The 24,148-nt window shown below is 33.1% G+C and overlaps 1 protein-coding gene across 1 annotated transcript in view; it reads left to right on the top strand.

Annotated features, from left to right (window-relative positions):
- Window positions 1–24,148, top strand: part of LOC134719221 (uncharacterized) — a 74,451-nt gene that overhangs the window by 14,552 nt on the left and 35,751 nt on the right. Inside the window, exon 4 of the mRNA XM_063582226.1 lies at window positions 21,447–21,522. Within this exon, the coding sequence (XP_063438296.1) occupies window positions 21,447–21,522 (76 nt within the window). The remainder of the gene's footprint in view (window positions 1–21,446; window positions 21,523–24,148) is intronic.

The raw sequence follows: 24,148 nt of genomic DNA, 5'->3' as shown, positions 1-24,148 counted from the left end.
ACACATGTTCCCTATGATATGATCTTTCAAATTTTAATGCCAAATTAGAGTGTTTACCCCAATTTCACGGTCCATTGAACATAGAAAATGATAGTGCGAGTGGGGCATTCGTGTACTGTGGACACATTCTTGTTTAACAAATTTTCATAAATTTTTGTAAATTTTTAAAATATATTTTCCACTGTAATTACTGGGCCAAGTTCATAATTATAGATAGAGATAATTGTAGCAAGAAGAATGTCCAGTAAAGTTAGATCTACAAACACATCATGTCACCAAAACACAATTTTGTCATGAATTTATCTGTGTCCATTGTGTAATATGCACATAGACCAAGGTGAGCGACACAAGCTCTCAAGAGCCTCTAGTTTTATACACCAGTCAAAATTTTGACGGGACATATTATGGTATACAAATGTCCGTTGTCTGTCTGTCTGTTCGGCATAAACATGTCGCACCATAACTTGAGAACGCCTTATTTAAATTTCATGAAACTTAATATAGTTGTTTCTTTTGGTAAAAATAAGATTTAAACTTTATGAGTTACGGCACTTTGTAACTAAAACAGTGGTGTGATTCTTTTTCACATGTCGCACCTTATCTCAAAAACGATTCTTGATTATTGCTTGATTATTGCTTTGGTGATGATTAAAAATTTCATTTTTGAATTATTGAGTATTTTGTAAAAAAGGGGGAGTTTTTTTTTACATGTTGCGCCGTATCTCAAAAATAATTTATGATTATTACTTAAAACTTTACACACCTCTTTGTTATATTAATCTAAAGATCTGTATACTTTTTGGTGATGACTCAAAATTTTATTTTGAGTTGAGTATTTTGTAAAAAGGATCTGTTGTAAATAGACTATTTTCATATTACTGACTTTTGACTCCGGATATATGTTCCATTTTTGTCTCGCCTGTGACGAAAGTCACAGAGTGAGACATAGGTATTACTATCTGGCGGCGGCGTTAACTATTTGTATAAAACTTTATATTTCAGAAGGTAGAAGACCTGGATGCTTCATACTTTGTATACAGATACCTTATGTTAGGAAGTTTCCGTCTGTCATATGTCCATTGTCCTTGACCACATTTTCATGGTTCAGTGACTGCTTGAAAAAAAATTGGATTTTTTGTTATGTGAATTTCTCACTTATGAGTAAAAGGATAACTATATTTGGTATATGGGTTCCTTGCAATGTCTACATGTCCGTCAGATAGGGTTCACCTGACCTCCACCTCATTTCATGGATCAGTGATCAAGGTTAAAGTTATGTGATTAGGTCCGTTTCTCGGATACTCTAAGCAGTAGGTCATCTATGTATGGTGTATAGAATGATTGTAAGGGGTACATATCAGTCTGGCAGGTTTCATCTGACCTTTACCTCATTTTCACAGTTCATTGGTTAATGTTAAGTTTTTGTGTTTTGGTCTGTTTTTCTAATACTATAAGCAATAGTTCAACAATATTTGGTGTATGGATTAATGATTGTAAGGTGTACATGTCTGTCTGGCAGGTGTCATTTGTCCTTGACCTCATTTTCATGGTTCATTGGTCAGTGTTAAGTTTTTGTGTTATGGTCTGTTTTTCTAATACTATAAGCAATAAATCAACTATATCTGGTGTATGGAATGATTGCAAGGTCTACATGTCTGTCTGGCAGGTGTCATTACTTGACCTCATTTTCATGGTTCATTGGTCAATGTTAAGTTTTCATGGTAACCGTTTGGTCTTTTTCTTGTGTACTTTAAGCAATAGGTCAACTATGTTTGGTGTATGGAATGATTGAAAGGTGTATATGTCTGTCTGGCAGGGTTCATCTGAACTTGACCTCATTTTCATGGTTCGTTGGTCAGTGTTAAGTTTTTGTGTTATGGTCTGTTTTTCTAATACTATAAGCAATAAATCAACTATATCTGGTGTATGGAATGATTGCAAGGTCTACATGTCTGTCTGGCAGGTGTCATTACTTGACCTCATTTTCATGGTTCATTGGTCAATGTTAAGTTTTCATGGTTTGGTCTTTTGCTTGTGTACTTTAAGCAATAGGTCAACTTTATTTGATGCATGGAATGATTGTAAGGTGTACATGTCTGTCTGACTTGGTTTATATGACCTTGACCTCATTTTCATGGATCATTAATAATTGTAAGTTTATGTGATACTTGTAGTGAAACTTTATCTTTAGGACTATCAACATAAAACCAATCATGGTTAGTAAAGCAGGCGAGACATTTCAGCGGGTGCACTCTTGTCAGAAATATTCTGTGTTACTTTTCTAAAAACCATATATACTTATATTGGGTGAATGCCCCCCAGACTAGGCAAGTTAGTCGGGGGTCAAGAGATCTTTTGTCTATAATTTTGAAAACCATTATAAAGAGAAAATCTGACAAGAGCTAAAATATTCAGGATGTTGAGCTCTGCCAATTGTCTATACTTGTCAAAACCATCAGATGACTTCTTGTAGGATTTATTGCCCTCAAATGACAAATTTTACCATTTTTTTAATTTTTGCCTACTATCTTGAAAACTATAATAGATACAGCGGTGAAGATGATGAACAAGACAAGTTCTACAGATAGGTCAACATGGTCAAAATTGTCTATAGACTCCTTATTAGAGTTATTGCCCTTCGCTGATGATTTTGACCAATCTTTCCGTTTTTTGCCTTCTATCTTAAAACTATATTAGACAGATAGAAAATTAGCTAGACAAAAATGATCAGCGAAACAAAATCTACAATGAAGACAATATGGAGGAAATGGTTAGACGACTCCTTTTTGGAGTTATTGCCCTTAAAAGACGATTTTCACTTATTTTTGTGTTTTGTCATAAATGATAGAAAATTATAATAGATAAATATACACTTTAAATCACAAAATGATCAGCAAGTCAAGATCTACTAACAATTCAAATTTTGCCGATATAGTTAAGTAGAATGACTCTTTATAGGAGTGATTGCCCTTAAATGAGGATTTTGTTTATCTTCTTTTGTGTTTTGAGCAAAAACTAAAGAAGTTAGAGAGAAACTAAACAGGCTAAATGATAAGCAATACAAGATCATCAGTGGGAAAGCCAGTGACATTGAAGAGCTACTTCCGGTGGTCCCGCGGGAAAGGGGACATAATCTAAAATTTTTGAGGAGGCGCTGTAACCAGCGTGTAAACAAAAACGTAGCCTGTGCTTCAGACAATAAATCTATTAAAACAACTTATCATCCATCAGTATTTGAGTTTAATTTTTCATAAGAATAGATTTTGTCACACGACTGCCAAATTCGGTATTCAAATAAGTGCTCCGTTACTGAAATATGATAATCCAAAAGACTACCTCCGTTGATTTCCAAAAAAACCGTGGGTAATCCCCACGACTACAAACAACTGACACAAATGCATCCTAAAGCTTTTCATTGGTCGAGATATAAATAAATGTGACCTAGAAACATATGGGCACATGACTATGTACAGGATTCCCCGTCACTCTGAGTCTTGTTTACATAATAAATACTTCAACCGGAGGTCAAAATTCAACATTTTTCAGACGTTTTGGGAGTTATTTCGGTGCAAAATCAAGCATATTATGTCATATTTTACAGATTTTAAGCACAAAATTGATTGAGACAACGAAGGGTGATGATGTTTTCAGGATTTTAAATATATTTTTCTTAAAACGTTGAGTGGTTGAAGGCTTTACAACGTCATTTGTTTATGTTTACAATTTGCTCAAACTCCTCGTATCACATTTTTTGTAGTTATTTAATTATGCTGCTGGTGTATAACAGATTTATGGGCGAGATTTATGTATTACATTGAAACTGATTTAATCTATGAACGAATTTGTCCATATAAATAACTTCCATTGTCTGGAAGTAGACCTACCCCCCTTTTTTCAACAAAAAAAAATTTCAGTTAGTCAAAAGTTGTTGTCTGAATAAGCATGCAAAAGTGCAAAGTGTAAGCACTCAGCTAGTCTTTGTTTTAAGCCAATTTTTAGGGTAATGGTTACAGTCATTCTTTGATTCTGTAAATTATTATAAATCTGAAATGTTTCAACTTGTCAATTTTAAAAAGTGCATGTACCAATCAACAAGAATTGCCTGCCTAAACACTCACACATGTTTATAAATGTATGTCCTTATCAAGCAACCTGATGCACACTGTGACTAACTATTCATGTTTGAGTGTGTCTGGGCCCTGTGGTATATTTAACTCTTGAGAACTTGAGATTAACATTCATTAGGAATGCCCAATGCCTAGTACATCAAATTCTGAATACATGTTAGAGCTACATGTACATGTATATGACCATTTAAAGCATTAACAAAATGCTATATCACTTCCAAGGTCTGGTATATGAATATCTCACTCTGATTTTGGTGATCCTGTTTTGTTGTATTGATATAACTGCTTGACCCATATTTTTATTTTACACCAGTTTACAAGAAAACAAATCTTGGACACAGGATCTATTCTATTTTAAGAATCATACCATTCCTATATCTGTGTGCTGATTTTTCTGCAATTGAATACCTTTTCACACATTTTACTCCATTCTAAAAGCACACAATTGCAATAATTTGCAAAATCATGTGTTTACATATCTAGGAAAAGGGTACATAGACATCTCATTCATAATACTACACAAGGAGCAGGATCTGCTTATTCTTCCAGAGCACATGAGATCAATTATATGTTGTGGGTTCAAGTTGATCAGTTTTCTTTTTTCTAATTTGTATATTAGTTTGAACTTTTCATCAAAAAGTCTGAAAAAAGAGATTTGTATCTACTGAAAATGATTTATTTAGGTGCAGGGGTTACCACACTTTGAAATCTACATGGAAGCAAAACAGTGAAAAGTCATGTCATGATAGGCTACTTGAGAGACCTCACTATGTCTAGGAGAAGTGAAAAATTCTAGAAACTTTCCATTTAAGTCATTCAAACCTTATAAAGAATAAAAGACCATCATTTTGACTTTTTATATCTTTTTTTTTCTTATGTCTCAAATACTACAGTACATACATGTATATTTCTGATACCAGTGACCGATCCAGAACTTTTTCTATTTTATTGGGGGGTGGGGGGGGGGGGTAAGGGGTTGCTGCTGCTGACTAACTTAGGAGGGACCCGCTCCAGTGATTCCCTATTTAATCAACCAATTTTTTCCTATGAAAGGGGGGCCCTATGAATATGCTAGCTTTGCATCAATGAATCTCAGGTTTTTCAATGACATTAAGTAATATTGTATTGCAACAGTATAGTGTCTCATGTACATTTACCCCACGTTATCAATATAAAATGGTGTAGTGTTTCACATTGTATGTTTATTTGAAAATATAAAAATGTTTAGAAATAAAAGTTTATTAAATGATGAATAAATACAAAGTCATAAAAATAATGTTAAAATGAAAAATATGTAAAAAAAAGTATTTTAAACATTTAAGGAGAACTATTGTTAAAATTATTTTTTTTTTAAAGTAAAATCAAGTCAAATAGTCCTCTGTCCCATACATGTAAATCCTCAATATAGAAATCCTGCTCTTCTTATTCCTATTGTTATCTGAAAATATATAATTTATGCAGATGATATTATCAAATGAATATAATTTCAAACTTCTCTAGATTTGCTATATGATTGGTAAATTATAATATATTTTACTGACAAAAACATGATCTTCTGAGGTCCCAATTAAAAAAAAAATGTTGAAAGGAAATACTGGAATCCAAAAGGATCAATCTCGAAATCCTGAGCTATAAAATTACCCAATCCAGACGTCCCGAAAAAGGTTCTCTAGAAAAGGTAATACTTATACACACCAACAGATGTTTGGAAAAATTTTCTACTTATAAATTCATTTACTTAGTATTTAAAATTCATCACCATAATAACAAATTAACCTTTTTAAAAGATATAAAAAAATGTTTTAATAAAGTATAACGTAATATGCAACATTAAATTATCTTACAGGTATCTGTTATTTAAAAGATAACTTTTCATTCAATCAGTATGGCGTTCATTATCACTGAACTAGTATATATTTGTTTAGGGGCCAGCTGAAGGACGCCTCTGGGTGCGGGAATTTCTCGCTACATTGAAGACCTGTTGGTGACCTTCTGCTGTTGTTTTTTATTTGGTCGGGTTGTTGTCTCTTTGACACATTCCCCATTTCCATTCTCAATTTTATTCATATCTTTAATTCTTCATACCAGTAATTGATAATTAATGTATCCAACGCCAATAAAACGTGGCCACAACACCAAGCCAATACTGAAGGTGGCAATAAAATTCAACAATAAATCACATAAATTTTTTTTTAGCATGGAAGGAGGGACAGAATTTATACTTTCCTACTGGTGAATATTTCATATACCTGAAATCTTTTAAAAGATATTTTACATGCCCATATGCACTATTCAGCAAAAATAATAGTACTGTTGTTCACATAGACAAGGGTCTGGATGGGGTGTTCTGCATTTCTTTATCATTTAATCTTTTAGTTCATTCAATGGTCTCTATTTTTTTTTATACTTTTTGTCCATAATTTCTCTTTCCTCAATATATAAATTACAGCTACTGAACCACTCAAGTTTCCCGTTTTTCCGTTTTCGCTCCGTTTTTCATTCGTTCCGTGTGCGTGTTTCGTTCATTCCGTTTCCGTGTCATTCATTTCATTCATTTCGTTTGAGTTCATTCCGTGTTACATTCCGTGTTCCATTCTGTTTATACCCGACATAGAATGATATCAAGCGTGTTGTTCGGTAAACGCGTGAAGCTAATCATTTCGTTTAAGAACGTTAACAGCGTGTGTGAACGATTATATCATTCCTTCTAAAGCGAAATGTAATTTGGTTCGTTTCACAGTCAAATTTCGTATTTTATAATCACATCATCACATGTATTTTCTATATCAACAAAACCGACGACCACCACAACGTCAACGACCATGATAGTTTATTCATTTTAAATGAAGCCATTTCTGTAACAATATGATTATTTAGTTAAACAATAAAAGCGATAAATATACTATTTGTATAAAAAAAAATATTGATAAGAATCAGTTAAAGACTAAAAAACGACTGCACACAATCTCTTTGGAGCACTACCTTTTGTAAAATATAATACTTATAACTTTTAAAGTTAAATACTAAACAAAATAAAAGTTTGCATGCCAAAGAATTGACGTTCATTTCGATATCATGATCATTGTATGTTGTAGATTCTGCTGAAATTAAAATAAATTGTCAAGGATGTATAAAAAACTGTGGACACTTGTTTATCATCTATAGGTCAAATTTGTCGTATAAATTTCTATTTTTACGTTAATTGTTGGATTGCTGTCTCTGCATGGAACGTTACACAGTATATCTTTATTGGATTGTTGCACATATTCATGTCAATAGGTACAATGTAGCAATGTAATATTTGTCACTGGGTGTTCAGATAACAACGTTTAGGATGATAATTAATTTATATTTGATGTCCAGTGGCAAATGTATATGTAAATCAACGCGAAAAAAGGTCGATGGGTTATAAATATGACTTCTACTTCTAACGGTTCACATGATAACAGTCCACAAAAAGTCATACCAGTCATTTTTTTATTATTAATTATGATCAAACCCATGATTCGTAACTGAAAACAAAAAAAAATAACACGATCACAATGTAGCAGTCGCCAATTAATCACAGTGTTAAATCCTGATAAATCGAACAGAAACATATTACGAAAATTATTTGAAAACACATATAAAATTATATACTTGCTTCCGTATAGGTCCTTATAAATTTTTCCGAGGTTTTCGTTAATTGCGGAAGATATGTTTAGCAAAAAAAAAAACCTTGTATTTTATATTCTAATTGCAAAATTATGTGTGTTATTTTTCTAATTTGAAAAACTAATCTCAAATGTAGGTCCATTGTTCATTACATACTTTAGACTACAGTATACTTTACTGATAAAGATTTCAGTAGTTTGAACAACAAAAAAAACTCGATTTCTCTACTGTGTTTTTCGTCTCTCTCTCATGAACTTATCTAGCTCTTCCCATACGATTTATTATTGAAAATGTTTATCACTATCCTCAAATGTATATGTCACCAAAACACAAAAGTATAAAGAACGTGAAAGAAAAAAATCTAAGAACGTGTCTAAAATGAGGATGGGATTAAAGTTAAAGATTGGACAACGAAATTTCAACAGTGACAATGATGGTCACTGACTCAGGTCTGAATAGACCGTTTATTATAAAAAAAAATGATGTGAAATTTGGTAAAACGTTTTGGTTCACAGTATAGCCATTAAAACTTGTTGAGACATGGAAATATCTCGAGGAAAATATTATATATTTTACTTCCATATTGAGATTAAATGTATTCACTGGTTCCTTATTTTTTTGGTAAAAAGGATGTTTTAAAATATATCTATCTTAAAGTGTATTATAAACATGGCTTATTGGATACGCCGAGTTTCAGCTATGGTTGTCTAACTAGTTAACAAAAAAACGAATGTACAAAATTGCAGTGTGGTAGTTTGTTTATTTTTCTTTCTATTTTAAATGAAGTAAATGCTAAATAAAATGTATCTACGATTGTTTAAAAAATAGGGACAATATTTCAGTACGTCTGTGTTTCGTTAAATTAAACAAGGTAGATCATTTTTTTAATTCAGTTACTGTTATCTTACTGTTATAGGAAAGTGGTTTTTTATTTACATATTATAAATAACATGCATATTATGAAACAAGTATATGCAGCATTGTGTTTGGGTTTAGTGGACTATTAAAAATAAAATATTTCTGTAAGGCTAAAATTACTTAACATGGATATAACAACATTTTATTGCAACAGTTGTGTAATAATTAAAGTGGTGACAACGCTTTCGAGGTTAGAATGCATTTTTGAATCAATCCAAATAACCAGCGGGAGAACTCTGCAGGACATCTTTAGAGAAATTGACAGACATTTCACACTTAGTTGTTCAACAGATAATTATTCTACCGCCAATCATCTTAAATTTCTTTTATCAAATGGATCATTTATTTTTGTTATTTTTAGCAAATGAGATTGATAAAGATATATGAATATATATATACAGATTTTGATTTTTTTTTGGTGTTCAAAATGTTGTTCAGTAATATGATTCAGTATTTTAATTTCTTTTATTCAAAATGTTTTAGCTTTCAGCTAATCTGACAATAACAGTGTAGTTATGACGTGAAACCTGTTAAGAGAACGGTAAACGAATAAAAAGTCACGGAAAAAAGTCACACAAAGTCCCAACGAAATGAAGTCGCAGGAAAAAAGCCAGAAGAATAGAAGTCACCTGAAAAATAATCACCGGGAGCTTACAATGTGTAATGGGTTTTGATCACTGTTGAAGGCCGTTATATATATATATATATATAAACAATGTTAATTTCTGTGTCATTTGGTGTCTTGTGGAGCTCTGAGTCATCTCACTGGCAATCATACCACATCTTCTTTTTTTTTATATATGCATGATATGTGTTGTGTAAACAAAAGCATAAACCAGAACAAGTTGTCGATTTATTCACTGACAGTTGCTTTTTCAGTTACTGAAACCTTTACTATTACCGTAATTTGACGCTTAAAATTAATTTGAATACGCATAGCATACCTGTAGATACATGTATGTTAGGGCTGTATAGCCAGTCAAGTTCGGTAAAAAACTTCAATCATCAATGGGGGGGGGGGGGGGGGGGGGTAGGGGGGTAAAATTATAGCTTATGATGATGTTTTTAAAAAAATATGATCTTTTACAAATTCCCATAAACCAGAAATTGGTATTCAGCCCTAAACGTTGCCGATGAAAGATTTTAGAAAACCATGAATAATGTAGTGTATCTATATTTCAGCTTTGTCTTTAAATTTATTTTCAATATAAAAGTACCTACAAATAATGAATCAAAACTGTTTGAAACAAGGAACTGGTATAAAAAAGAGTTTTTTCCTTTTCTAATCAATTGTACTCATGACTTACAGCAATATGAAATTTTACAACAAATCATCTCAAATATTGCACTTATGTGTTAGTAAGGACAAAAAGTCATATTTAGTGAAAAGTGCACAATGTATTTAGAATTTTGAATTTTCGTTTATCCATATATCATATATTATATAAGTAATATTAAGATTAAACCAGGATAACAAAAATCGCAATGATAGCGTAGAAAAGATTATTCAATAAATATTAAACAAAATGCGTCGTCGCAAATTCGTGTTAAACCTTAGAATTATACTACAGTTGCATTTTATCGACTGGTCAATACTTAAAGTGTATTGAGGACGAGAAAACGAATAAAAAGCAATATTTTGCACGAAACAACTACCCAACCAGTGTCGGATCCAGGGGGGGGGGGGGGTTCCGGGGGTGGGAACCCCCCTTTTTTTGGACGATCAATGCATTTGAATGGGAGCATATAGTTGGACCCCCCTTTTTACTCTGGGTTGGGACCCCCTCCCTTTTTAAAATGGGTGGATCCGCCCCTGCCAACAGAGACCAAATGACTTATAGATATTAAACTGGTCCTCAGTTCTATCTATAGCTTCGTACTGTTAGTGTAGAGATAAGTGAACACAACAGGGATCCAGTTTTTATAGATGTTAGTTGTTATAGGTCACCATCTCGAAATCCTACGCACGTTTGAGTTGAAATCTCGAGGTAATTAGTTATATTATAGTACGTGACAGGGGTACATCAAAATGATATACAATTAATATTCATTAATTGTATATAATCCGAAGGAATAGTTTAATAGTTTAATTATACAGAAAATGACATATATCTAAATAATAAGATTTGGTATGATTGCAAAAGAGACAACTATCCACAAGAGTTAATGACAGATGAAAGCAACCATAAGTCACCATACAGAAAATCCCTACCGAATAGTAAGCTCTAATAAGGTTCTGACACAAAACGATTCAAACCAGATAATAAGTCATCCTGTTGCTGTAAAGTCTTCATAACAGTTGTGTTTATGAATTAAATGGTTCAAAGACAGCATCAATCTTTCAATTGCTTTCTTTCGCTTACTGCACTGCATTGAGCACTGTTTGTCCAACTTAATTTTTCGCGAAAAGAGAAATATTTTGTTAAAAAAAGAAACATCAGATATAGATACATTTAATTTCAGTTCTGTTCCACTATTTGTTCGCTGTTTTTCTTTAATGTTTTTCTCTTTTTTTCTAATATGCAAGGTGTTATTCAATAAACTCCCTGTTTTGAATATTTCTGTTTTTGTTGTCTATAAAACCGATGTTTTTATAAAATGCGAGAGACATATCTTATGAAATATGAAACGAAATGTTGATTATCTTCATTGGAGTTGTATACGTAGCACGCAATAAATTAATTCCTGTCTCGCACGATATTTGGTCTATGGTCCATTTTAATTTCCACTAAACTATTCTAAACATTTAATAATAGTTTTGCCAAGTTCTTTTTCAATAATTTTGATAACCAAATGCATATAAAGTGTTGTGTGCTAAAAAATCTTGATTTAAACCCCAAGTGCTTATATGACTATATCTTTTATTTCGAGTCTGTTTCACCATTAGAAAAAGAGGAAAGATCGTTGATGATACTTGTCATGCAATTTGTCCCTAATATTAAAATTGGTCTTTGATAAAAGAAAACCGCCATTTGACAATTCTGAGAGCACCCTTTCCGCTTTATTATTGATAAATTATTATGGCTTAGATTTCGTCGTCTTTGTAGTACATACATGTATGTATATGACTAAAATGAAAAACATCATCGAACCTTCCATCTAGCAATAAAACAAAATGCCGCGAAAAGAGATATAAGTATGGATGAGCAGGCAGTAGAGACATCCAAGTTTCGTTGAAAACGGACGCTAAACCCGACGACTCGTGTGACATCGAGTAGGTGCATTACTGTACACTATGCGAGTTAACGAACCATTACAACAACACTTTGAATGATCGTATATATGTGGCCTGTTGTACTCGCAAAATGTATCCCCCTTTATAATATTTCTCCAATGTTCAGTAGCTGTCGAAATTCTTACCCTATTTTGATGAACACATTTTAGTATTGTAAGATTGTGTTTTTACCACAATTTCATCCGGAATTTAAGTGAAATATTTGCCACTGTACCTTAGGAAAACGTAACAAAATAAGCTAAGAATCGATTCACAAAGCTATCATACATTATGTTACTTGACAAAATAAAAAGAATTGATAATTTGTTTTTATTATAATTAATTTTGTTTCGAAGTAATATGTTTTAGTATTAAAATTTGAATAAGTACCTATCTGTCGTAAATATAACGGAGTCTTTCAAATCTTATTCAGTTGGGTTACGGGGGTTGGAACCAACTATTTTTGACGATCAATGCTTTTGGATGGGGTCAAATGATTGGAACTCTTCTTTATCCTGTGTTGTAACCCCTTTTTTTTTAATATTGGCTTGATCCGACCATGAATGTTTTCTATTTTGATCATAGATACGTGTATGTATATGACCATGATTTGAATATCCTGGATATTTCCTAGTTAACAGGACGTAAAATTGAGAATGAAAATGGGGAATGTGTCAAAGAGACAACAACCCGACTAACGAGTTGAAAACAGCCGAAGGCCACCAATGGGTCTTCAAGACATCGAAAACATCCCGCACCCGGTGTCGTGCTTGAGTTGGCCTCCAAAAAAATGTGTACTACTTCAGTGATAATGGATGTCATACTCAACTCCGAAATATACATTTATAAATGAGCTAAAATTTAAAAGCATACAAGACTAAGAAAGACCAGAGGCTCCTGACTTGAGACAAGCACAAAATACGGCGGGGCTAAATATGTTTTATATTAAAGGTTTATATATGAAAATGTCAAAACCTATGACATGAAAAACAACATACTAGTATGCATTCTATCTAAACAAGCTACAGTGGAGATCACTTCTAACCTCTCATTAAATCAGTCAGGAGAACTGTTCTAAAACAGTACGTAGAACTGTCAGCCTGACACCTTTTAGTCAGTTCTAGGTTAGAACAGTTCTAGCTAGAACTGATTTGGTCAGTTTTACCTAGAACTGATTTGGACAGTTCTACCTAAAACTGATCCTAACAGTTCTACCCTAGAACAGTTTTAGACAGTTCAAGCTAGAACTGACCAAATATTTGGTCAGTTCTACTTCTAGAACAGTTCTACGGTTAGAATTGACTTCTAATTCTACGGCTAGAATTGATTTTTATAATTCTACGCCCAGAATTGATTTATGAATTCTACGGCTAAAATTGATTTTTAAATTCTACGGCTAAAATTGATTTATAAATTCTACGGCTAGAATTGATTTTTATAAATCTACGGCCGGAATTGATCTATAAATTCTACGGCCAAAATTGATCTATAAATTATACGGAGTGTCTATTCGTCCGGCTAGCCGGACGAATAGTTAAAAATCTCTATTCGTCCGGCCATCCGTCTGCGGATGCGCAAATCTTCAATATCAACAAAAGTGTCATGTGACCCGGAAAGTGTCCCGGATGAGGTGTCGGATAACACACGCGCGTATACAATAGACGTTTTGAGAACTGGAGATCGTTACTTATATTTAAAGATGGCATAGAGAAAACTCGAGAGAATGAGATTGCTTTAAACAAATGTATATAGGAGTAATTCCAGAAAAATAACGTGTACATGTTAACTGTGAGGAATAAGCCTGAAATCGAAGTGAAATGGATGATTTACCCCCATTTACCTTATGGAGGCAAAACGCATTCGAAAAAAAAACTATATCAAACTTGCTTGAATGAAAAATACTAAATCAAATTTGCTTTGATGCATTATTTTCAAATTCTACTACAACGGAGATATATGAACATACTGATATGCCTTGACTGTGAATAAGACACCAGGGTTGGGGTAACCCCCCCCCCCCCCTTTTTTCTGTTGCATCTAATACACATTTGTTTCTAAAACAATCTTATCGAAATCAAAACCCTACTTTTTGGGACAGGTTACACGTGCCTGCCCTTTTTTCTAATTTCCTATGAATTAAAAATACCAGAACAATTTAAATGAAGAATCGTGCATAATCATATGGGGACCTTCCTTTAACTAAACTTCACAGAAACAATAAATTCAGGATCTTTTGGAATCAAAGATAAAGCCAATTATGATTGGCCCGACTATTTACCTTACACGAAATTCATAGGCAGAACTACAAAACAGAGAATCATCACCCCCTCCTACCCAAATTCCCCAAAAAAATCTGAATCAAATGTATAGGTGTTTTTTTTGTTTTTGTTTTTATTAGAAAGAGTTCTTTTTCATAAAACGATGTTAGACAATATAATTTTTAAAACAACTGGTGCTTTATTTAAAACCTTCAAAACACAAAGCTATATCTTCATCATTATGTTTTTGGCCGGACAAATAGCCAAAACCCGTAAAAATGCTATTTTTCCGGCTTGCCGGATGAATATACATTTTATACTATTTGTCCGGCTAGCCGGACGAATAGCCACTGCCTAAATTATACGGCTAAAGTTGGTTAACACTTTGCCCTCATATAAAGGCTTGGGTAAAAAAGCGATTTAAGTTTTGCTATTTTGCCGGTTTTATTTCAGATTTATAATTGGCAAGAGCAATGGCGGATCCAGAAATGTTCATAAGTTGGGGCCCACTGACTGACCTAAGAGGGGGCCCGCTCCAGTGATTTCCTATACAAGCAACCAATTTATTCCCCAAAAAGGGGGGCGAACCCCCTGGCTCCCCCCCCCCTAAATCCGCCTCTGAAGAAAACTTGATAACCTGTTAACCCCGCCATATTCTGCATGTATGTGCCTGTTCCAAGTCAGGAGCATGTAGTTCAGTGATTTTCTATTGTTGATGTGTTACATAAATTTTAATTTTTCTCTCAAATTTTGTACATAAATTAGGCCGTTAGTATTAGGTGGGGGGCATTATTATTTGAATTGTTTTACATTTGTTATTCCGGGAGTCAGGATGGCTCGTTATCACATAACAAAATTATCGGACTTCAATAACCTATATAATATCTGTTTACGAGTAGTTTTCATACCTCGGACGACCTGTTTAACAAAAATAGTTTGACCTCATCAATCTAAACTGTCATTATTTGCTTTTTCTTTCTGCAAATCTATATAGCTGCACAGTTCTTCAGTTTTAATTTTAGGTCTAGAGGGACTGTAATATACAAAAAAAACAGCAATTTTGGAATTAATCACATCAATTTTTAGTGCCAGCATGCAGTTGCAGATCCAGGCTGGGTGGGGGGGGGGGGGGGTCCAACTATATGCTCACATTCAAATGCATTGATGTTAAAAAAAAAGTGGGGTTCCAATCCCTGGACCCCCTCCCCTTGATCCTTCAATGAGCATATCCTCGTTTCATTCAAAATATTGAATCATAAACAAACATCAGTAGATTTTATACTCAAGACTGAGTCGTGTAATAAAATATTTTGACTGCATCAACCAAAACTTACCATATTTGCTTTTTATAATGTAAATCTATATAGCTGCACAGAAATTCAGTTATAATTTTAGTTCGAGACGGACTTTAGTATATAAATAGCTGCAATATTGGAAATTAATGACCACAAAATTTTTTTCGCATTAATTGAGGGTGCCAGCATTTCCTATTTTAATTCAAAATATCGCATCAGAAACAAATATCAGTAGTTTTCATACCTCAGACCAGAGACATATAAGTATACATGTCTCTGCTCAGACTTACTCATGTAATAAAATTAATTTGTCTGCATCAATCAAAACTGACCATACATGTATTTGACAGCGTCAACCAACACTGACCATAAAGGGCCCCTTTATATATACATGTATTGACATTTTGGCAATTTTTAAGTTTTCTATAACAATTTTGCAACGATTACATCTAAATGAAACAAGTGTAAAAAAAATATCAATTTTCTGATTTATTTACAGTTTAAACTAAATCATAATATTGGTAAATTATCGATGATAAACGTAATTAAACTGTAACATTATTCCAATTTTAGTTCGAACACCTAAAAGTTCCCCATTGTGAAATAGATAGCGACTTGTTGTTTCTCTCCCAAGGTGGAAAACTTCAAAGAGTGACGATGTGATAGACGGATGCTAAAAATCAACATGTACATTATATGGACGAGAAATAAAAAGGTGTTACATGTATGAAGCTAAGTTATTCTGGAAACTGTTACCAATTAGTGAGATTCCGATCAAAGCTTTGTATTTGCGGTCGGCGAAGAACGCAAAAAAGGCACAAATAAAGAGTGATGTTATTAATTTAAAAGTTCATAAAGTTTATTTTAACATGATTATTTCTTTTTCCAAGCCAATCGTCACTTACTTGCATATGACATAAAAACAAATATCTTATAAGAGTATATTTTTTTTCATATTTGGTATTTATTTTACAATTCCAATATTTTCATAGTATTTTTAGATATTCAAAGCAGTTTTATTTCTTTTTCAAACACTGTTAGAATGACTCCCTTCTCTTGTGTCGGGTTAATTTTCAGCTTTTTTTTATGAACGTCTGTTTTGTAATTTGCGTTAGATAGATTTTCTAATAATATCAACCGTTTAATTGTTTTGAGCCATATAGGTAAACAGAAAGTACTATAAATTGAATGATTATTTTCTTCACTGAATAGTCTTTCTAAGTATATCAGTGAGCGTAATTCGTCCTGAGCATGCATGATATATGTGCCACTGGACGTTAAGAAACCAACAACCAATCATTATGGGCTTTGCTCATTGTTGAAGGCCGAACGGTGACCTATAGTTGTTAATGTTTGTGTCATTTTGGTCTTGTGTGGATAGTTGTTTCATTGGCAATCATACCACATCTTCTTTTTTAATTTACCGGTGTTTGCACTTGAATAAAAAAATATACATTGTATACGTTTATAATAATGGACTTGGCCTGCTTATGCAGATATATTTACATAATTTGGTTAATGGTTTAATTGAAGAATGTCGTTTGCAGTATATTGTACTAGGTTTGGAAACGGTTTAATACATGTATACCGTTCATATACACTAATATAAAAAATGGGAGATGTTTTCACTACAGTCATCGTTAGACATGGTTTCCCTACGTGAAACGAAATAAGAAGATTTTTTATTTTATTTTTCGAAAAACCGTTATAGGCGTTAGTTTAATTACAAACACGAATACGGTCATTCATTTCTTTAATAAAGAAAACTATGCAAATCGTTTGACGTTGAAAACGAAAAAGATTGACACACAAATGTTAATATAATAATTTCTATTTATTTTAACCAGGGAGAGCGACTGTCACTAAATTATGTTTCTGAGATACTCTTTAAATTTGTTCACGTCTTTTACGATGTATATTTCACTAACTAATATGAAGATCCCTAAGCAAACATAAATAGAAAACATGACAACTTTAATAATAGATGTGAATAATAAAATAAAGAATGTTCGCGTACATTTTTTTTACAAGTAATATGCATTTTTTTTAAGAACTCGTATAACAAGCCGGCAAAAGAAGAGAAAGTATTTTAATATTTAGATTGATCTTGTTAGCCTTTCATAATTTAAATATGTTTGTATGTTACTTGTCTTTTTATACATTAATTTCAGACTTATTACTTTCGTTTTAAATGCAATAACGAAATAATGTAATGAATAAAACTATTCATAAATAAATATAATGAGTAGTATAATATACCGATTAATTTTAGTAAATTTATCCGTTTCATTTGGAAATTTGAAAACTAGCATAATCGCCGAAAAACCAATCAGGTGAGATAGTATTATTTCTGAACGGAACATGTTTGTTTACACGGAATCCACTGATCGTTTCGTTCGTTTCGTTCGTTTCGTTCACAAACGACTGAGAGCGGAAAAAACACGATTTGACTTCTATGAATGAAATGAGTGGAGAAACACGATTCTGACTGATTTAACTCGTTCGTTCTCATTCCATTCCATTCGCGTGTTCGTTCCGTTTTCGTTCCGTGTAAGAGGGAACGTTGAGTGGTTTAGTAGCTGTAGCACAATTCAGAAATTATTGCGAGGTTTTTATTATTGCGAAAAATGCGACAGAGTTGTAAACGCAATAATTAAAACTTGCATTTTGTAATATTTTAACTGAATTAAGCATGACTTTTCTCAAAATCGTAAAAATTAAAATTGCATTCAAGTTTAAAATGACAAAATCGCAATAATAAGTGCACGCAATAATTTCTGAATTTACAGTAGTTAAAAATGATTATGACCAGACCTAAGGCTTGCTGCTAAGAATATTAAGATTTTTTTCTGGGATGCATAGGAAGTCGTCCCAGAAAAAAAGTAGTCTTGTCAGACATCATAATAAATTGGACTAGCATGTCATTTGCTCTATTTTTTACTTATTTTATGGTAAATTTTCTCTATTCTTGTTCCTTTAGTAATAATTCTCTAATTCTTTATACGTTTTAATAATCATAGTTCCCAGTGGCAGATCCAGAGATAGGGTTCCAGGGATCGGAATCTCCCTTTTTGGGGACGATCAATGCATTTGAATGGGGACATATAGTTGGAACCCCCCTTTGTCCTGGGGTAGTTATTTTTTTCATATATTTTTATTTTGTTTGTTTTTTGTGTTTTTTGTCACACTTTTTGGGTTCAAAAATAAAAATATTCACCTTTTTACTATTTGAGACAACCATACAAATCAGCACATATGCATTACACAACTGCAAAACTTTAATTAAAAATCAAATGCTAACATTGACCTGCCAAAATTGAAGTTTTATTCAAATTGAAGTCTCACGCTGGAAAAGGGGCGTTTATTTACATGTGGTCTACGGAAATTTACTGGATTTAAGAATCGAAAAGAGGCAAACATGTAGCCATAACCCGATCAGATCAATAAATTATGTTATGGATAGTATTAATATCTTTCTACTAACCATTAAAAGTAATAATATTAGGATATCGTGAGCTCAGAAACCTTAATCTGTTGAAAAATGGCGTCGATTTGTGTGCTTCCTTTTCGCAGCCTCAGTTACAATTTGATACGGAGTGATGGGTATTTATGCAAATTTTTAGGGACTCCTATCATCATAGATACTATTTTTGGTCATTTTATATTTAAATAGCCAATAGGATGCAAATGTGTCAGTTATTTTCAGAAGGGGAAAACACCCGACATATTTTTATCTCCCAAATTAACAACGTCACTTGCCACTTTCAGATGTTCGTTTCTTGTAAAATAAAACCTTCTAAGGAGAAAAAATAGCATGGTCACCTGTAAAACTTACCTATATAACTAATTGATGATGAAATGACACAAGTTTAATTGTCTTTAATGATAAATTTCTCGAAAAATCACACGTACACGATGTAAACAAATTGCCGCGATGGCGCGATACTGTCGCCCTCTATGAAAAATCGCGATTGTCGCCCTTGATTTTCTGGCCTTTACGTCATATGGAAGGAGGCGCAGAATCGATCCGTGGCTTTCCCACTGCATATAAACTGATTTTTGTCGTGAGTTCTATTCTTGTCTATAATGTTGGAGAGTGTCAATTGTTGAATATTCACATAGACCAAGGTGAGCGACACAGGATCTTTAGAGACTCTAGTTAAAAGTTATCTAGTAAATAAAATCTAGTTAATCCTGCAGCCATATTAATTTTTATGCAAGGAGAAGTATTTAGATATTAATCGAAATTCTCCAAACAGAAAGAGTTGTTCAACATGTTCAACAAGAAAAAAAAGATATAAATATATATTTATCTGTCATTTGTGGATAGATGTCCTATTGGCAGTCTTACCCCAGATGTCTATAGTTTTATACCATATTCATTATACATGTATTAGAATATTATTATTAGTATATTAGTAAAACTTTATAAAACAAATTCCCTCAATAATACAATAAATATGTCTCCTGTCTTACACACTTGATAATATATAAATTAATGCATAAATATGTTGTCTAAATTTTTTCTTCACTGTAAAAAGTTAAGAAGACACTTTAAATATCACTATTTTGAACTAAATGTGCATACACACTTATTCAAAATGGTGGAAATTCTAATGCAATGTACTTACCAAAAGATGTTTCTATAAATATTTGTTAAAACATCAATCTTCCTTAATCCAAAAGTCATGCCATCAGAAGAATACATTGCACTATTCAATGTCTATACAGTTATTAGTAAACATCCATTGTAAAATTCTTATTGTATTCATGATAGCTAGAAGACATCTTTGCTTGCCATGTGCATGCTCAAGCCCAGTTCAAACTTTAACTTTGTTTGAGGTTTTTTAGGGTGACAGTGTGATCCCTTTAACATTTGCCCCTAATAATAACTATTAATTACAAAATCTTGAATATTTGATATATCTTATAATAAAAAAATACTGTTTGTTTTTTTATTTTTATGTTATGAGTTATAGTTAAGTAAATACCTGTAGAAAAATGTATAAAAACATGTGCTTCCCTTAATTTTGCCTCAAACTCTGTGTACATTTACAATAAAATTTCCTGTCTTTTTGTACTTTACACATGTACACAGAGATAAATTGAAAACAGATGGGGCACATAACATTTATATCACCAGCTCATATTTCTAATTGCTCAACTTTTGCTAAACTTTTGCTCAACTACATGAAAAGTTAAACCAAAGATCAATTGGTCAACTTTTCTTCAACTACAAAAAAAATCAAAGTCTAAATGCTCAACTTTTGCTCAACTATATGAAAACCAAAGATCAATTGCTCAACTCTTCCTCAACTTAAAGGCCAGGTTCAGTTGAGGGCCAGTTGAGGGACATCTGTCAAACATACAGTGCTTGGCAAGGTTTGAGTTGAGCTATAAAATTGAGAATGGAAATGGGGAATGTGTCAAAGAGACAACAACCCAACATAGAGCAGACAACAGCAGAAGGTCACCAACAGGTCTTCAATGCAACGAGAAATTCACGCACCCGGAGGTGTCCTTCAGCTGGCCCCTAGACAAATATATACTAGTTCAGTGATAATGAACACCATACTAAACTCCAAATTGTACACAAGAAACAAAAGTTAAAATAATACAAGACTAACAAAGGTCAGAGGCTCCTGACTCGGGACAGGCGCAAAAATGAGGCGGGGTTAAACATGTTTGTGAGATCTCAACCCTCCCCCTATACCTCTAGCCAATGCAAAAAGGTAAAGGCATAACAATACGCATTAAAATTCAGTTCAAGAGACGTTCGAGTCTGATGTCAGAAGATGTAACCAAAGAAAGCTGCTCAACACCTAGCCCTCAACTATTTTGCTTAAAACAGCTAGCCCTCAACTGTCCTCCACATAGCCCTCAACTAGCCCTCAACTTTTTTTTTTCTGTAGGTGTATTAAACTATTTGACAAGTTTTCACATAGGACATGATAGTCTATAGCATATTTTTCTTTTGTAGACTGTCATGTCAAAGACATCCCCAGAAGTAACTCCTGACACCCATTCACAGGAACCTGCAGCACCAGTAGTTGAAGGTAATCATCTAATGTTAATTATTCAGATACCGACTGAAAACATTTATAATTACTTGTTTCTAATAAACGGATATTTGTTGTCCCAAGTACATCCATACTTTTCTGAGAGTATTGCCACAGTGGGATATAGCTGATCTGCTTAAGACAAGTACATGGATGTTTTATGTTCTGCCTACAATAGTAGAGGGTCATGATGTTTTCTTGTTTGTGCGTCTCTCCCAGTTATTTGGAATAAATATGTAGTTTGTGATCACATCAACTTGAAACTTAGTTAATATATATAACTCAAGCAATTGAATATTTGATAAAAATTACGAATGGAAACGGGGAATGCTTCATAGGAATCTCAACCAGATCAAAAAGCATAAAACAGCCCAAGGCCTCCCATCGGTCTCTAACACAGCGAGAAAATCCCACACCTAGAGGCTGCTTCAGCTGGCCCCTAAACTTTAATGTATACACGCATGTTTGCGCCTGTCCCCAGTCAGGAGCCTCTGGCCTTTGTTAGTATTGTATTATTTTAATTTTAATTTCTTGTGTACAATTTGGAAATTAGTATGGCGTTCATTATCACTGAACTAGTATATATTTGTTTAGGGGCCAGCTGAAAGACACCTCTGTGTGTGGGAATTTCTCGCTACTTTGAAGACCTATTGGTGACCTTCTGCTGTTGTTTTTTCTATGGTGGTTGTTGTCTCTTTGACACATTCCCCATTTCCATTTAAGTTCAGTGAAAATGGACGTCTCACTAAAATAAAATATCAGTATTCACAAAGTGTGGAATAATAAAATGAATTAAATAAATGGACAGGATATCACGCAATTACGTATTGAAGGGTTTCTTTGCAAGTACAAACTGATGGACGCCACTGGTGGATCAATAATTGTTCTCATGGACGTTTGTTGAGATTTGTGCTTTATCTGCAATTTTATGTTTAATGTTTTTAAGGGACTTTTGTCTGTCTTTTCATGTTGACTCTAATAAGGGGAAGTTGAAATGCTGAAAACCAGCCATCAGCTCAACTGGATTATACAGAATAAGTAGTTTTTTGGCATATTGATACATTGACACATAGACGGATAGACACATTGACCAGTTGACCTATTAAAAAATTGACATATTAAAACATTGACACATTGACAGATCATCATCTCAAAATTGAGGTATCAAAAGAGGATCAAATTCAAACATTGACACAAAGACATATGGACACATTGACCAATTGACAAATTAACACATTGACATATTTATACATTGACAGTTCTAAAGCTTTTTACACGTCAACGCCTTGAGAGATCTACACATTGACATATTGACACATTGACAGATCAACACTTAAACAGACTCATATACTGACACATTGATGTATCCACACTTAGACAGATCAACACAATAACAGACTCATATATGCATCGACACATCAGGCCTCTACAATAACTTTTTTTCAACTTGTCCAGTAGGACAAGTACATACCAAAACTTACTTGTCCGAATGAAATTGTTACTTGTCCAAATTTTTTTAACCCAAAATAACCTTTTTACATTTTAAGTTGATTAAAGGAACAAAACGAATTTAAATAATAGAATAGAATTTGATGAATTTCTTTTGAAATACTTTTCAAAAATATGAGTCAAGTACAACTGAATCTAGTCATGTCACAGGACTTAGGTTCTAGTTTTCACCAATGCCAGTCTCATCAGAATCTAAACATTAGGCACCATCTGATAGGCCTGTACACTCATCATTGCTCATTGGAATTGTATCCTGTTTTTTTTAGTTGAAAAAAGTTTTATTCAAATGCAATCAATAAAAAGATGAGGTCTGATTGCCAATGAGAAAACTTAAAAAAAGAACATAATAAGGTAAGAAAATGATATACTGATTTGTCTTGGTCCCAAATTGTCTCCTGTCTTGCCAAACTGTCTATCAATCATGTCTACTAAATATGTGTCCTACGGTGCCAAACTGTCTTAAACTTTGAGCTAAACCTGTCCAAGTGACGAACTGTACTATAAAGTTACCTTATCTATAAAGCGCAGCATTGATTCGTATCAGTAAGACTGGTTTCCGAGAATAGTATACTTTTGACCTGTTAAAAAGTACCTGACAAAGAACCAGTTTAAAAATTATCGATTGCAAGTAAACATGTCGAAGAAAAAGGTTTTGCATTTGAATAGACAGAATACAGAAACATGTCAAATTAATATTTGTTTTGTTTGTTTGTTGTTTATAATTATACTTTGTTCATTAAAGTTGGATGAAGTTTATTTTCTGCAGAATAATTGTACTTGTCCCAACGGACAAGCTTGATACAGCTTTTACTTGTCCGACCTTTTTTCCCTCTGGACCCGGACAATTGGACAAGCGTTATTGTCGAGGTCTGCACATTGCTATATTGACACACTGACAGATTAACACTTTTACAGATTCATACATCAGCACTTTGACATATCGACAAACTGACAGATCAACACGAAACAGACTCATCAATTGGCATATTGCTACACTGACAAATCAACACATAAACATATTCATACATCAACACATTGTCATATCGATACACTGACAAATCAACACTTAAACAGATTCATACATCAACACATTACCATATTGACACACTGACAG

This window comes from Mytilus trossulus, chromosome 5 (genome assembly GCF_036588685.1).
Source record: "Mytilus trossulus isolate FHL-02 chromosome 5, PNRI_Mtr1.1.1.hap1, whole genome shotgun sequence".
Lineage (NCBI taxonomy): Eukaryota > Metazoa > Mollusca > Bivalvia > Mytilida > Mytilidae > Mytilus > Mytilus trossulus.
Note: the sequence above shows the minus strand (reverse complement) of the source record. Positions and strands in the feature narration are given on the sequence as shown.